The 13,867-nt window shown below is 43.6% G+C and overlaps 1 protein-coding gene across 1 annotated transcript in view; it reads right to left on the bottom strand.

Moving 5' to 3' along the window:
- Positions 1 to 391: 391 nt before the first annotated feature.
- LOC106634364 (tubulin beta-8 chain-like) overlaps positions 392 to 13,867 on the bottom strand; it is a 59,245-nt gene continuing 45,769 nt past the window's right edge. Inside the window, 4 exon segments of the mRNA XM_055106109.2 lie at positions 392 to 582; positions 584 to 1,611; positions 2,106 to 2,216; positions 2,295 to 2,403. Of these exon segments, the coding sequence (XP_054962084.1) occupies positions 553 to 582; positions 584 to 1,611; positions 2,106 to 2,216; positions 2,295 to 2,403 (1,278 nt within the window). The 3' untranslated portion in view covers positions 392 to 552.

Here is a 13,867-nt window from a genome sequence, read left to right as displayed (position 1 = left end):
ATTGCTGGTTCAGAGCCAGCTGTCTGATCACATTCCTACTCCAAGATGGGACTTTGGAGACATTGTCCACCAGGGTCACTGACCCCTTTTAAAGTTCCAGAAACATGGCCAGCTGGTCCCCTAGAAGTTTGGTACATGGGATAAGCCAAGGCTTGTCTTCAGGAACAGGTTTTCCACCACGTCGCTGCCCAAGGCCCAGGGCATCCCCAAGTTCGCGTGAAGCCTGCCTGCCATGTCCACAGCCCATGCCGAGCCCTCCTGGAGCCACTGGAATGCTTGTTCCTGGGCATGTGATGACCCCAGACAGCTTCTGCCTTGCAGGACAACTATGCGCATCTGGCAGCAGTAGCCAGAGGGCCCATGGAAGATGGAGGTGAAACCAGATGCTGTGAGAACACTTTATTAGTCAAAACTGCACACTATAAAAGTGCTTTAAAATGCAGCAGCAGGAGATGTGAAGACACAAATGAACAAGTGCGTAGTGACACATAGCTGTCACAACACAGTGAAGAATCCACACTGCCTCCCCCCTTTACCTAGAAAAGGAGAGTTCTAGGCCACCTCCTCCTCAGCATACTCATCCATCCTCCTCCTCCTCGGCCGTGGCATCCTGATATTGCTGATATTCAGACACCAGGTTGTTCACGTTGCTCTCGGCCTCGGTGAATTCCATCTCATCCATGCCCTCGCCCGTGTACCAGTGGAGGAAGGCCTTGCACCTGAACATTGCTGTAAACTGCTCTGAGACACATATGAAGAGTTCCTGGATGGCCGTATTATTCCCAATGAAGGTGGCTGACATTTTTAGCCCCCAGGGTGGGATGTCACAGACGGCTGTTTTTACGTTGTCGGGGAACCAGTCAGCAAAGTAGCTGCTGTTCCTATCTTGAATGTTGAACATCTGTTCATCCACCTCCCTCATGGGCATGCGACCCCTGAAAATGGCAGCCGCCGTTAGGTAGCGGCCGTGATGGGGGTCACAGGCAGCCATCATGTTCTTAGCATCAAACATCTGCTGGGTAAGCTCAGCCACAGTCAAGGCCCAGTACTGCTGGCTGCCCCGGCTGGTCAGTGGGGCAAAGCCAGGCATGAAGAAATGTAGCTGGGGAAATGGAGCCATGTTCATGGCCAGCTTCCGCAGGTCAGCATTCAGCTGGCCTGGGAAGCGCAGGCATGTGGTGACCCCACTCATGGTAGCAGACACCAGGTGGTTCAGGTCACCATAGGTGGGTGTGGGCAGTTTTAGGGTCCTGGAACATATGTCATATAGCGCTTCGTTATCTATGCAAAAGGTCTCATCCGCGTTTTCTATGAGCTGGTGGACTGAGAGAGTGGCGTTGTAGGGATCCACCATGGTGTCTGACACCTTGGGCGAGGGCAGGACGCTCAATGTGTTTATGATCCTGTCTGGGTACTCCTCCCGGATCTTACTGAGCAGAAGGGTACCCATCCCAGACCCAGTCCCCCCACCCAGGGAGTGGGTCAGCTGGAAACCCTGCAGGCAGTCACAGCTCTCAGCCTCCTTTCTGACAACGTCCATCACTGACTCCATCAGCTCCACGCCTTCGGTGTAGTGTCCCTTGGCCCAGTTGTTTCCGGCCCCACACTGACCTGTAAGACAGTACAGCCAGTCACTCGATGGCCAGGTATACGGTCATCAGTGGTCACCACCATAATGCAGAAAGCACCAGTGTCACATGTGAGGTGAAAGCACCATTCGCCCTGTAGGTGGAGCAAATGAAACCCCCTCCTCCAGAGTTACAGGACAGCAGCTTCCCCTGTTAGAAATTAAGACAGGAGTCAAACCTGAGACGGGCTCACAGACCTCGCTGCAGGTGGCTCCTGCCCATTCTCAGAAAAGGCAGTAGCCACGGCCCCAGCTCAGCTCCTGGCAAGGACATCAGTAGCTCCTCACCTTGAGGAGACACCCGGGCCTTCCTCCCGAAGCCCGTTTAGGACAGGCAGATTGAGCGACTCGACTCGGCGGATAGGAGGGTGTTCAGGGGCCCTGGCGCCACAGTTCCCACAGGATGACCTTGGGGTGTTCCTAGATTTTGAGCTGCCCTGGCTAAGGAGCCGCACCTCAGTCCTTGCCCGCAGCTCACCGGAAATGAAGTTGTCTGGCCTGAAGACCTGCCCGAAGGGACCCGAGCGTACAGAGTCCATGGTGCCCGGCTCCAGATCCACGAGCACAGCGCGGGGCACGTACCTGCCACCTGCGTGGGGCGGGAGGGCATGAGCGAGGGGAGAGCCACGTTCCCAGGAGGGCGGTGGGGGAAGGACGAGGGTCTCACCGCTGGCCTCGTTGTAGTACACGTTGATGCGCTCCAGCTGCAAGTGGCTGTCCCCGTGGTAGGTGCCAGCGGAGTCGATGGCATGTTCATCAGAGATCACCTCCCAGAACTGCAAGAGACAGGAGGGGCCAGACAGGCCGGGGCTGAGTCACGGAGGCGCCCCAGCCCCTCTCCCACCCCCACCCTCATCCGCACCCCCATCCCTAGGCCGCCCTGTCCCTGGGGTCCACCCCAGCCGCCTCGCCAGCCACCCAGTTCCACCATCCCCGGCAAGGAACCCAGGGACCGCAATGCAGGGGCACCGCTCCCGCCACTGCCAACATCTTCCCCGGCCACCCGGCAGGCCCGGGCTGGGCCCTCAGAGCCCCGGCTGCCAACCTTGGCGCCGATCTGGTTCCCGTACTGCCTGGCCTGCGTGAGCACGATCTCCCTCATGGCCAAAGCAGGATTAGGGCGGCAACAGAAGCGCGAGAAGGAGCAGCAGAGGCGCAGCGACCCAGCCCGCCCTCCGCTAACGCTTCAATAGCCCCGCGTCCACCTCCCCCAGCCTCCGATTGGCTCCCAGAATAAGCAACAGCTTTACTTCCACACAGGTGCACCCACCTGTGAATCCCTTGGCGTTGAACGTCTGTTGGAGAACTCAGGTGTCCTTGCTATGGTCCCTTCCACGTTGGGGAAAGCTGCTCAGCTGGAGAACTTCCTCCCACGTCTTTAGTAAGACTAAATTCCTAGCTGAGCTGAAACTGAATTTTCCTCCCATGTGGGAGGGGAAGACTCTTGTTTCCATATTCACAGAGTGCCTTTGCACCTGTCCTAGATTGATGACATTTTTGTAATGGAGATTCATTTCATCTATTAGGAGATCTGTGGTTAGGAAAGGCCTTCCACATGTTAACTCAACAGGACTTAATTATACGTTTTACTTTGGAGCAGTTCAAACCCGCAGTAAGCTATGGGTGTTGGAGATAGTCAGGCCTCTGATTTAGCTAGAGTCTTCTTTAGGATTAGCCCTTTCACCTTTCCAGAGGACTGCGGTCTCCAGCAGAGTGAAGGTAATATTGGATTCTTAAAGCTGAGGATAGGTGTTGGGTTACGCCTGCTGTGAAAGATGGGCCATTGTCACTTTGCAGGCTTTTGGATTACCCAAACTGAGGAGTTATTTCTTCTGGTAAACATTTTTCAGATGGGGTGGGGAATGCCTCGATCTAACCAGTGAAGGTATCAGTAAGCATTAGCAAATATTTGAATCTCCTGCAGAAAGGCTTCGGGGTAAATTAGAGTTGCCAGTTCTCATGTAGATAGGTTCCTCAATTTTGGACAGGTTTAACTGGAGAAGGAGAAAATTGCTGGCCGTTTGGGTCATGTCAGGCACAGAGCTCACAGGGCTGAGTCACCTGTTTTAGTGTCTTGAAAAGATTTACCCCTATAAACAAATGAGACATTAACAGAAACAAAGAATCCCTTCTAGGGTGAAAAGAATCATGAAAGTGCTGAGTTATACTCCTGTGATTGGTACTTGGCATTAGTAATTTATTACCATCATTCAGCCCGAGAGGCCCTGGACTGAAATGCAATCCCTGGACCATTTTTGTTCTTCTTCAGGGTATTCCGGCCCAGTTCTATGTATGCTGACCAGCACGCCCACAAGCTTCATTGGCCCTTTCAGTGCAGGGGCCTTGGCTGTGGCATCTACAAGGGCATTTCCTTTTACATGGTCAGTCTCTCTTTTGATCTCCTCTGCAATTAATTATAGTCACTTTTTGGCAGCAAAGCAGCATTCTAACAAGCTCAAAATCTGAATGATGTTGTATGGAAAAGCCCTTTGGGGTCAGGAGTCCCCACCCATTCCAAATTGCAGCATAAGCATGAAGCACTAAAAAATCATACTTGGAATCAGTGTAAATGTTAACTTTTAAATCCTCTCCAACTGCAGGGGCCTAGTAAGTTCAATTAACTCAGCTTTTTGAGCTGAGGTCAAGGCCAGCAAGGCTTGTGCCTTGATTCTCTTGTGCTGACTACTAATAGCATATCTAGCCCTCCTGTTTTCCTGATGCATAAAACAACTTGCATCTGTTAACCACTCTTCCTTGGGATGGTCAAGGGGCTCATCTCTCCTACGTCTGGCCTGCTAGAATAAATTTGTTTCATAACCTGTGACATGCTTTGGCTGTGTCCCCAGTCAAATCTTATCTTGAATTATAGCTCCCATAATTCCTATATATCGTGGGAGGGGCCCAGTGGGAGGTAATTGAATCGGGGGATGGGTCTTTCCCATGCTGTTCTCGTGACAGTGAATAAGCCTCATGAGATGTGATGGTTTATTTATTTATTTATTTTTGAGACAGAGTCTTGCTCTGTTGCTCAGGCTGGAGTGCATTATCATGATCTTGGCTCACAGCAACCTCTGATTCCCGGGTTCAAGCGATTCTCCTGTCTCAGCCTCCCGAGTAGCTGGGATTACAGGCGCCCACCACCATGCCTGTCTAATTTTTGTACTTTTAGTATAGACAGAGTTTCACCATGTTGGCCAGGCTGGCCTCGATCTCCTCACCTCAGGTCATCCACTGCCTTGGACTCCCAAAGTGCTGGGATTACAGCTGATGGTTTTATAAAGGGGAGTTTCCCTACACAAGCTCTTTTGCCTGCTGCCATGTAAGAGATGTGACTTTGTTCCTCACCTGCCTTCTGCCATGAGTGTGAGGCCTCTCCGACCATGTGCAACTGTGAGTCAATTAAACCTCTTTTTTTATAAATTACCCAGCCTCAGATATGTCTTTATTAGCAGCGTGAGAACAGACTGATACAACCTGTATGCCAGAAAGGCTGGGAGCACCTGTGGACTCTGACAGGTAAGTAGCTGGGTTTATGGTTTGCCAGGCTTTAAGGGTTATGTCTGGAGGGTCGGTTTAGCAATAAGGCCTCACACTTTCATAAATATTCTCCTATTATCCACTGGTGCCCTTTAGCTTCTAGGACCCCCTTCCCTTGGTGTGGGGTCAAAAACCTGTAGGTGCTGTTCTAATGTTAGTTTATTAGCTTTGCCAACTAGAAAAGTGGTAGCAGCAATAGCTCTAAGACATCAAGGCTAAAAGTCAGAGGATTGCTGAGGAAAGTAAAAGCTAAACTGTTTGGGGCCTCTTTCCTGGGGCAGCCTCCAGGCTACTGCAAAACGGAGGCGGTGAGCAGAAAGGCAACAATATGCAGAGCACTCAGGTGAGGGACAAAGAGCACAAGGTGGACAGTCCAAAAAGAGAAAGTGGCAAACATCTTGTTTAGCCAAATCCATTCTTCTCAATATTCCCCAGGGCCTCTAACCCTGTGGGCTTGGCCTCTAATCTAAGTATGACACCCCCAGGTCTCTAACTTTGGGCTGAGTCTCTCACCCTAATATTATACCCTAGGGCCTCTCACTTAAGTAACAGTGGGTAATCATTCTTGCCAACCTGAATGGCTTCGCGACTCTAAAAGACAGCCCACTTGCCAGCTGATTGATTCTATGTGGATTGTTTTCCTTGGAGTGGGGGTCTTGTCTTGGTGTCCCTTCATGGTGTTGCTGAAAGATGTTGCTGGAAAAGAGGTTCCTGATACAGACCACAGAGTAGGATTCTTAGATCTTGTGCAGGAAAAAATTTGAGGTGAGTCAGAGAGCAAAGTGAAAGAAGCAAGTTTATTAGAAATGACTCCATTACAGAGTTGGACATCCTCAGAAAACAAGAGGAGGAATGCATTGTCTTTTGTTAGTGTCTGTACTCTAACTATAAAGAGAAAGAGTTATAATTAAACTTGGAAGGTGCAGATGTACTCACTAAAGTCGGGGCTATTGGTTTTAACAGTGACCATTAACCCATTAACCTAAGCTAGCTCGTTAATATTATCTTTAACAAAAAATGCTGCACTCCTAGGACATTTATACATTTTTCAGGCTTGGTGGAAGATGTCTTGTATGGCCATAAATATTCTGCAATTGTAATTTGTGGCCAGTAAAAAAATGTGGCTATTTCCAGACCATAGGTATTAACCTTCTAGATGCCTTGTGAGTACCTAGCTACTCATATTAAGATAGAGAATTCTAGTCATGTTTATTAAACTAGAAGCTTGATAACCATGAGTTCCTCTAACACAGCAAGTCTACTCCTCAAGGAGAAAATGTATTTCTCAGGAATTTTGTGCATTTTGTATGGTGGCATTTGTTATGTTTACCAAAATGGCAGAAAAGAGTGAAATTAGTCCTCAAAGATTTCTCAAGATTGGATATAAAGTAAACAAAATGATTATAGTTAATATGCAAGTTGACACAGTTGATATGCAAAAGAAATTTTGTTTGAAACACAATGAGATTTTTATTTTTATTTATTATTATTATTTTGAGACAGAGTCTTGCTCTACTGCCCAGGCTGGAGTGCAGTGCACCATCTTGCCTTACTGAAACCTCCGCCTCCTAGGTTCAAGTGATTCTCCTGCCTCAGCCTCCCAAGTAGCTGGGATTACAGGCATGAATCACCACACCCAGCTAATTTTTGTATCTTTAGTAGAAATGGAGTTTCACTCTGTTGGCCAGGCTGGTCTCAAACCCCTGATAACAAGTGATCTGCCCACCTTGGCCTCCCAAATTGCTGGGATTACAGGCATGAGCTACTGCTCCCAGCCACAATGAGGCTTTTAAATAATTCTGATTTCCTGCTGTTGAGCAGGGAGCTGAGCAAATTCAACAGATCATGAGCCTAAAGTAGGAGAAGACTGAGGACAAACTCTAGAACACATGTGATTAAATTAATTACAATGGAAACCAAATCAAATTTAATAAGGCCATACCTCTTAGTTTCAAGATGTTTCCCCTCATTTTGAAATGTGGTGTTATTCAGTGGAAAATAAAAATAGTGTTTATCTCCAGAGTAAAGAACAGGGTTCCCTGCAGGGACTGACTGACTGAGAGCTATGGCTCAGGATTAAAAATTCTCTTTTTTCCACTTACAAACTAAAAATTAATTTCTAAGCCCCTATTGACTAAATGGACCCCTCTTCTTGGATAAGGACATTCCAAAGTTACCCTGAAAAGCTAGTTCAAGCCATGGGTCACACCTGCCTCGTTAGACTCTCCTCTCTTTGGTTTTAATTGTAATTTTTAATTAATTTTTATGGGTACATAGTTGGTGTATATATTTATGGGGGTACATGACATACTTTGATACAGGCATGTAACGAGTAATACATAATAAAAAACAGGGTATCCGTCCCCTCAAGCATTTATAGCTTGTGTTATAAACAATCCAATTATACTATTTTAGTTTTTATAAAATATATAATTAAAATTTTTTTACCATAATCACCCTGTTGTGCTATCAAATACTGTCTTATTCATTCTTTCTAACAATTTTTTGTACCCATTTCACATCCCCACTAACCCCCTGTTCCCCCACTGCCCTTCCCAGCCTCTGGTAACCACCCTTATACTCTCTATGACATCAATTATTTCAAATTTTAGCACCCACAAATAAGTGAGGACATGTGACATTTTTCTTTCTGTGCCTGACTTATTTCACTTAACATAAAGACTTTCAGTTCCATTTCTGTTACTGCAAATGACAGACTCTCATTCTTTCTTATAGCTGAATAGTACTCCATTGTGTATATGTACCACATTTTCTCTATCCAGTCATCTGTTGATGGACATTTAGGTTTCTTCCAAATCTTGGCTATTAGCAACATTTGTTTTTGACTGACTTCTGGATAAAAGACACCTTAACTGAGGTGAAATGATGTCTCATTTTGGGTTTGATTTGCATTTCTATAATGATCAGTAATGTGGAGCACGTTTTCACTTGCCTATTTGCCATTTGTATGTCTTCTTTTCATAAATGTCCATTTAAATTTTTGTCCACTCTTTAATTGATTATATTTTTTCTATAGAATGTTTTGAACTCAATATATTGTAGTGTATTAGTCTGTTTCTGCACTGCTATAAAAAAACTGAGACTGGGTTATTTATCTATTTATGTATTCAGATGAGGTCTTGCTCTGTCGCCCAGGCTGGAGTGCACTGGTATGATCTCGGTTCACTGCAACCTCCACCTCCTGGGTTCAAGCAATTCTCTGCCTCAGCCTCTTGAGTAGCCGGGATTACAGGCACCTGACACCATGCCCAGCTAAGTTTTGTATTTTTAGTAGAGACGGGGTTTCACCATCTTGGCCAGGCTGGTCTTGAACTCCTGACCTCGTGATCCACCCGCCGCAGCCTCCCAACGTGCTGGGATTACAGGCATGCGCCACTGCGCCTGGCGAGACTGGGTAATTTATAAAGGAAATAGGTTTAACTGAGTCACAGTTCCACATGGCTGGGGAGGCCTCAGGAAACTTACAATCATGGCAGATGGGAAGTAGGCACCTCTTCCATGATGGCAGGTGAGAGAGCATGTATGTGAAGCAAAGGGGGAAGAGCCCCTTATAAAACCATCAGATCTCATGAGAACTCACTCATTATCAGAAGAACAGCCTGGGGGAAACCAGCCCCATGATCCAATCACCTTCTACCAGGTCTCTCCTTCAACACCTGGGGATTACAATTCAATATGAGATTTGGGTGGGGACACAAAGCCTAACCATATCATGTAGCTATTAATTGCTTTTCAGATGGGTAATTTACAAATATTTTCTTCCATTCTGTGGGTTTTCTCTTCACTTTGTTTATTGTTTCCTTCACTTTAAAAAAGCTTTCTGACTTGCTGTAATTCCATTTGTCCATGTTTGCTTTGGTTGTCTGTGCTTATGGGGCATTATTTAAGAAATTTTTGTCCAAACCAATGCCCTAAAGAGTTTCCCCAGTGTTTTCTTGTAAAATTTTGATAGTTTGAGGTGTTAGGTTTAAGTCCTTAATTCATTTTAATTTGATTTTTGTATTTTGCAAGAAATAGGTTTCTAGTTTCATTCTTCTGCCTATGGCTTGCCAGTTTTCCCAGCCCTATTTATTACAGAAACTGTCTTGTTTTTTGTTGTATGTTATTGACACTTTTGTTGAAAATTAGTTTAGCTGTATGAGTTTGTTTCTAAGTTCTCTATTTCATTCCATTTGTCTTTATGTCTTTTTATTCTAGTGTCATGCTGTTTTAATTACTATAGCTTGATAGTACAATTTAAAACCATGTAATGGGATTCCTACAGTTTTGGTTTATATACTCAGAATAGCTTTGACTATTATGGTGTTTTGTGGCTCCATATATATTTCAGATTTTTTTTCTATTTCTGTGAGGAATGTCATTGTTATTTTGATAGAGATGGCATGAAATGTATAGATTGCTTTGGATCGTATGGACATTTTTTAAAATACTGATTCTTCCAATCTGTGAACATAGAAATAACTTTCCATTTTTTTGTCTTCTCTTTCATTTCTTTTATCAGTGTTTTACATTTTTAATTGTTGAGAACTTTTATTTCTTTGGTAAATTCCCACACATTTTGTTTTATTTGTGGCTATTTCAAATAGGATTACTTTTTTGAATTCTTTTTCAGTTTGTTGACCGTTGGCATATAGAAATCCTACTGATTTCTATATGTTAATTTTGTATTCGGCAAATTTACTCAAGTTATTACTTCTAATAGTTTTTTGATGGAAATATTACGCCATTCTCACATTGCTGTAAAAACAATCGGTGACTGGTTAATTTATAAAGGAAATAGGTTTAATTGGCTCATGGTTCTACAGGCTGTACAGAAAGCATAGCACTGGCTTCTGCTTCTGGTGAAGCCTCTGACAACTGACAATCAAGGTGAAAAATAAATCCGGTGCTTGCACATCACATGGTAAGTGTGAGGGCAGGGGGGAAGTGCTACACACTTGTAGATAACCAGCTCTCATGAAAACTTACTATTGTGAGAATGGCACCCAAGGAAATGATGCCAAACTGTTCATGGAAATCCTGCCCTCATGATTCAATCACCTCCCGACTAGGCCCACTTCCAACATTGAGGATTACATTTTAATATAGGATTTTGGTGGGAACACATACCTAAACTATATCATTTTGCCCCTGGCCATTCCAAATCTCATATCCTTCTCATATTTCAAAATACAATCATGACATCCCAATAATCCCCAAAGTCTTCACTCATTTCAGCCTTAACTCAAAAGTCAAAAGTCTCATCTAAGACAAAGCTAGTTTATTCTTCCTATAAGCCTGTAAAATAAAAAACAAATTAAGTGCTTCCAAGATACAAATGGGGCATAGGCATTGGGTAAATACTCCTATTCTAAAAGGAAGAAATCAGCTAAAAAAAAAAAAGAGGCCACAGGACCCATACAAGTCTGAAGCCCAGAAGGGGAGTTATTGCATTTTAAGGCTCCAAAATAATTATTTTTGACTCTATGTCCCATTTCCAGGGCACACTAATGCCTTGGGACGTTTAGACCTTGTGGCTTTGCATGGTTCAGCCCCCACAGCTGCTCTCATGGGCTGGTATTGTGTGCCTCTGGCTGGTTTTGTGTGCTTCTGGCTTTTCCAGGTGCAAAGTGCAAGCTGTAGCTAGATCTACCATTCTGGGATCTGGAGGACAGTGATCCTCTCCTCACAGATCTACTAGGCCATGCCCCAGTGGGGAACCCACATGGGGATTGTAACCCTACATTTCTTCGTTGCATTGTTTTAGTAGAGGTTCTCCATGAGGGCTCCACCCCTGCAGCATGCTTCTGCCTGCACACCCTAGATTTTTTATACATTATTTGAAGTAAAGGTGGAGGCTCCCAAGTCTCAGCTCTTGCATTTTGTACACTCACAGGCCTAACACCATATGAAAGCTACCAAGGCTTATAGCTTGCACCCTCTGAAGCAGTGACTGGAGTTGTAACTGGGCCAATTTGTGCTACACCTGGAGCTGGAGCAGTGGCCAGGATGCAGGGAGCCATGTTCTAAGGCTACCCAAGGCAGCAGTTCCTGGGCCTGATCCCAGAAACTATTCTCTTCTTTTAGGCCTCAGGGTCTGTGATGGGGGGCTGCCTTTTAGATTTCTAAAATGCCTTCAATTCCTCTTCCCCATTGTCTTGGCTATCAACACTTGCCTTTTTTTTTTTAAGTTATACAAATATCTCTAACAAGTGATTGCTCCACAGCCTGCTCAAGTTCCTCTCTTGTAAAAGCTTTTTATTTTTCTGCCACATGACTGGGCTGCAAAGTTTTTAAGCTTTTATGCTATGCTTCCCTTGCAAGTAAAAATAAATTACAACTTACTTTTTTTTGCTGCAACATGTGAGCATAGGTTGTTAGAAGCAGCCAGGCCACATCTTCAATGCTTTAGTGCTTAGACATTTTTTCAACAGAAACCCTAAATCATCACTTTCAAATTCAAACTTTTATATATCCCTAGGGCATGACAGAAATTCAGCCAACCACTTTGCTAAGACAACATGAATGACCTTTGCTTCGATCCTAATAAGTTTCTAATTTTCATCTGAGACCTCCTCAGCTCAGCCTTCACCGTCCAGATCACTATCAGCATTTTCGTCAAAGCCATTCAAAGTTAAGAAAATCTCAACTTTCCCTCATTTTTCTGTCTTCTTCTGAATCCTACAAACTCTTCCAACCTCTGCCTCTTTACCCAAATACAAAGCTGATTCCACATTTTCAGGTATTCTTATAACAATTTTCCACTCCTTTGTGACAATTTTCTGTATCAAGCTTTTTTCCCATCACTATAAATACCTGAGACTGGGTAATTTATTTTTTAGAAAGGAGGTTTAAGTGGCTCATGATTCTACAGGCTGTAGAGAAGACACAGCACTGGTATGCACTTCTGGGAAGGCCTCTGGAAGTTTACAGTCATGGCAAAAGTTGAAGCAGAATCTTGCACATCATAGGGCAAAAAGCAGGAGCAAAAAAACAGAGGGGCGAGTTGTTACACACTTTTAAATAACCAGGTCTTATGGGAACTCACTCACTATCATGAAGATAGTACCAAGTGGGATGGTGCTAAGCCATTTATGAGTAATCCACCCCAATGGTTAAATCACCTTTCACCTGGCCCACCTCCAACATTGAGAATTAAATTTGGGAGGGGACACACATTCAAACCCTATCAGAGGAGTCTTTACGTTTTTCCAAATATAAGATTATATCACTGGCAAAAACAATAATTTGACTTCTTTTCCAATTGGGATGCCTTTTATTGCTTTCTCTTGTCTGATTGCTCCAGATAGGAATTTCAGAATTATGTTGAATAACAGTGGTAAAAGTGGATATTCTTGTCATCTTCCAGATTTTACAGGAAAGGCTTTTAGTTTTTCCCCACTTAGTATGATACTAGCTGGGGGTCTGTCATATATGACTTTTATTATGTTGAGATATGTTCATTCCATACCCAGTTTTCAAAGGGTTTATTATTAAAGAATATTAAATTTTATCAAATACTTTTTTAGCATAATGGAAATGATTACATGGATTTTGTCCTTCTTCTTTTTGAGATGAAGTCTTCCTCTGTCACCCAGACTGGAGTGCAATGGCATGGTCTCAGCTCACTGCAACCTCTGCCTCCTGGGTTCAAGCGATTCTCCTGCCTCAGCCTTCCAAGTAACTGGGATTACAGGTGCCCACCACTCCACCAGGCTAATTTTTGTATTTTTAGTAGACATGGGGTTTTGCCATGTTGGCCAGGCTGGTTTTAAACTCCTGAACTCAGGAGATCCGCCTATCTCGGCTTCCAAAAGTGCTGGGATTACAGGTGTGAGCCACTGCACCTGGCCCCTTCATTCTATTTATATGATATATCACATTGACTGATTTGCATGTCGAACCATCCTTGTATCTCTGGGATAAATTCCACTTGGTCATTATGAATTACCTATTTATGTATTGTTTAATTGAGTTTGCTAGGTTTTTTGCAAATTTTTGCATCAATATTCTCAAATATGGGCTCGTAGTTTTCTTTTTAAATGTGTCTTTGTCTTGTTTTGATATCAGTGTAATACTAGCCTCAAAGAATGAGTTTGGAAATGTTCTTTCCTTCTCTATTTTTCAGTCTGGTCCTACAGACATTTTTTTATTATGGCTTTAATTTTGTTACTCGTTATTGGTCTGTTCAGGTTTTGGATTTTTTCCTAGTTCACTCTTGGTAAGTTGTGTGTGTCTAAGAATTAATTTCCTCTAGGTTTTCTAATTTGTTGGCATACAATTACTTATAGTAGCCACTAATGATCCTTTGATTTTCTGAAATCTTACTTGTAATGTCTCCTTTTTCACCTTTGATTTTATTAATTTGTATCATCTCTGTTTTTTAGCTAGCTGTCTAAATATTCGTTGTTTTACTTTTCAAAAAACCAACTTTTTGTTTCATTGATCTTTTGCACTGTTTTCTTCATTTTATTTCTGCTCTAATTTTTATTATTTCTTTTCTTCTAATTTTGAGTTTTGTTTGGCCTTTTTATTCTAGTGAATTAAGATGTATTGTTAGGTTATTTATTTGCAGCTTTTCTGATTTTTATATAGGCACTTACAGTTATAAATTTTCCTTTTATAATAGTACCTCTTTTACCATATTCCACAGGTTTTGCTATGCTATGTTTCTATTATCATTTGTTTCAAGAAATTTTTCCA

Source organism: Pan paniscus, chromosome X (assembly GCF_029289425.2).
Source record: "Pan paniscus chromosome X, NHGRI_mPanPan1-v2.0_pri, whole genome shotgun sequence".
Classification (NCBI taxonomy): domain Eukaryota; kingdom Metazoa; phylum Chordata; class Mammalia; order Primates; family Hominidae; genus Pan; species Pan paniscus.
This window is presented reverse-complemented; position numbering and strand designations above follow the sequence as displayed.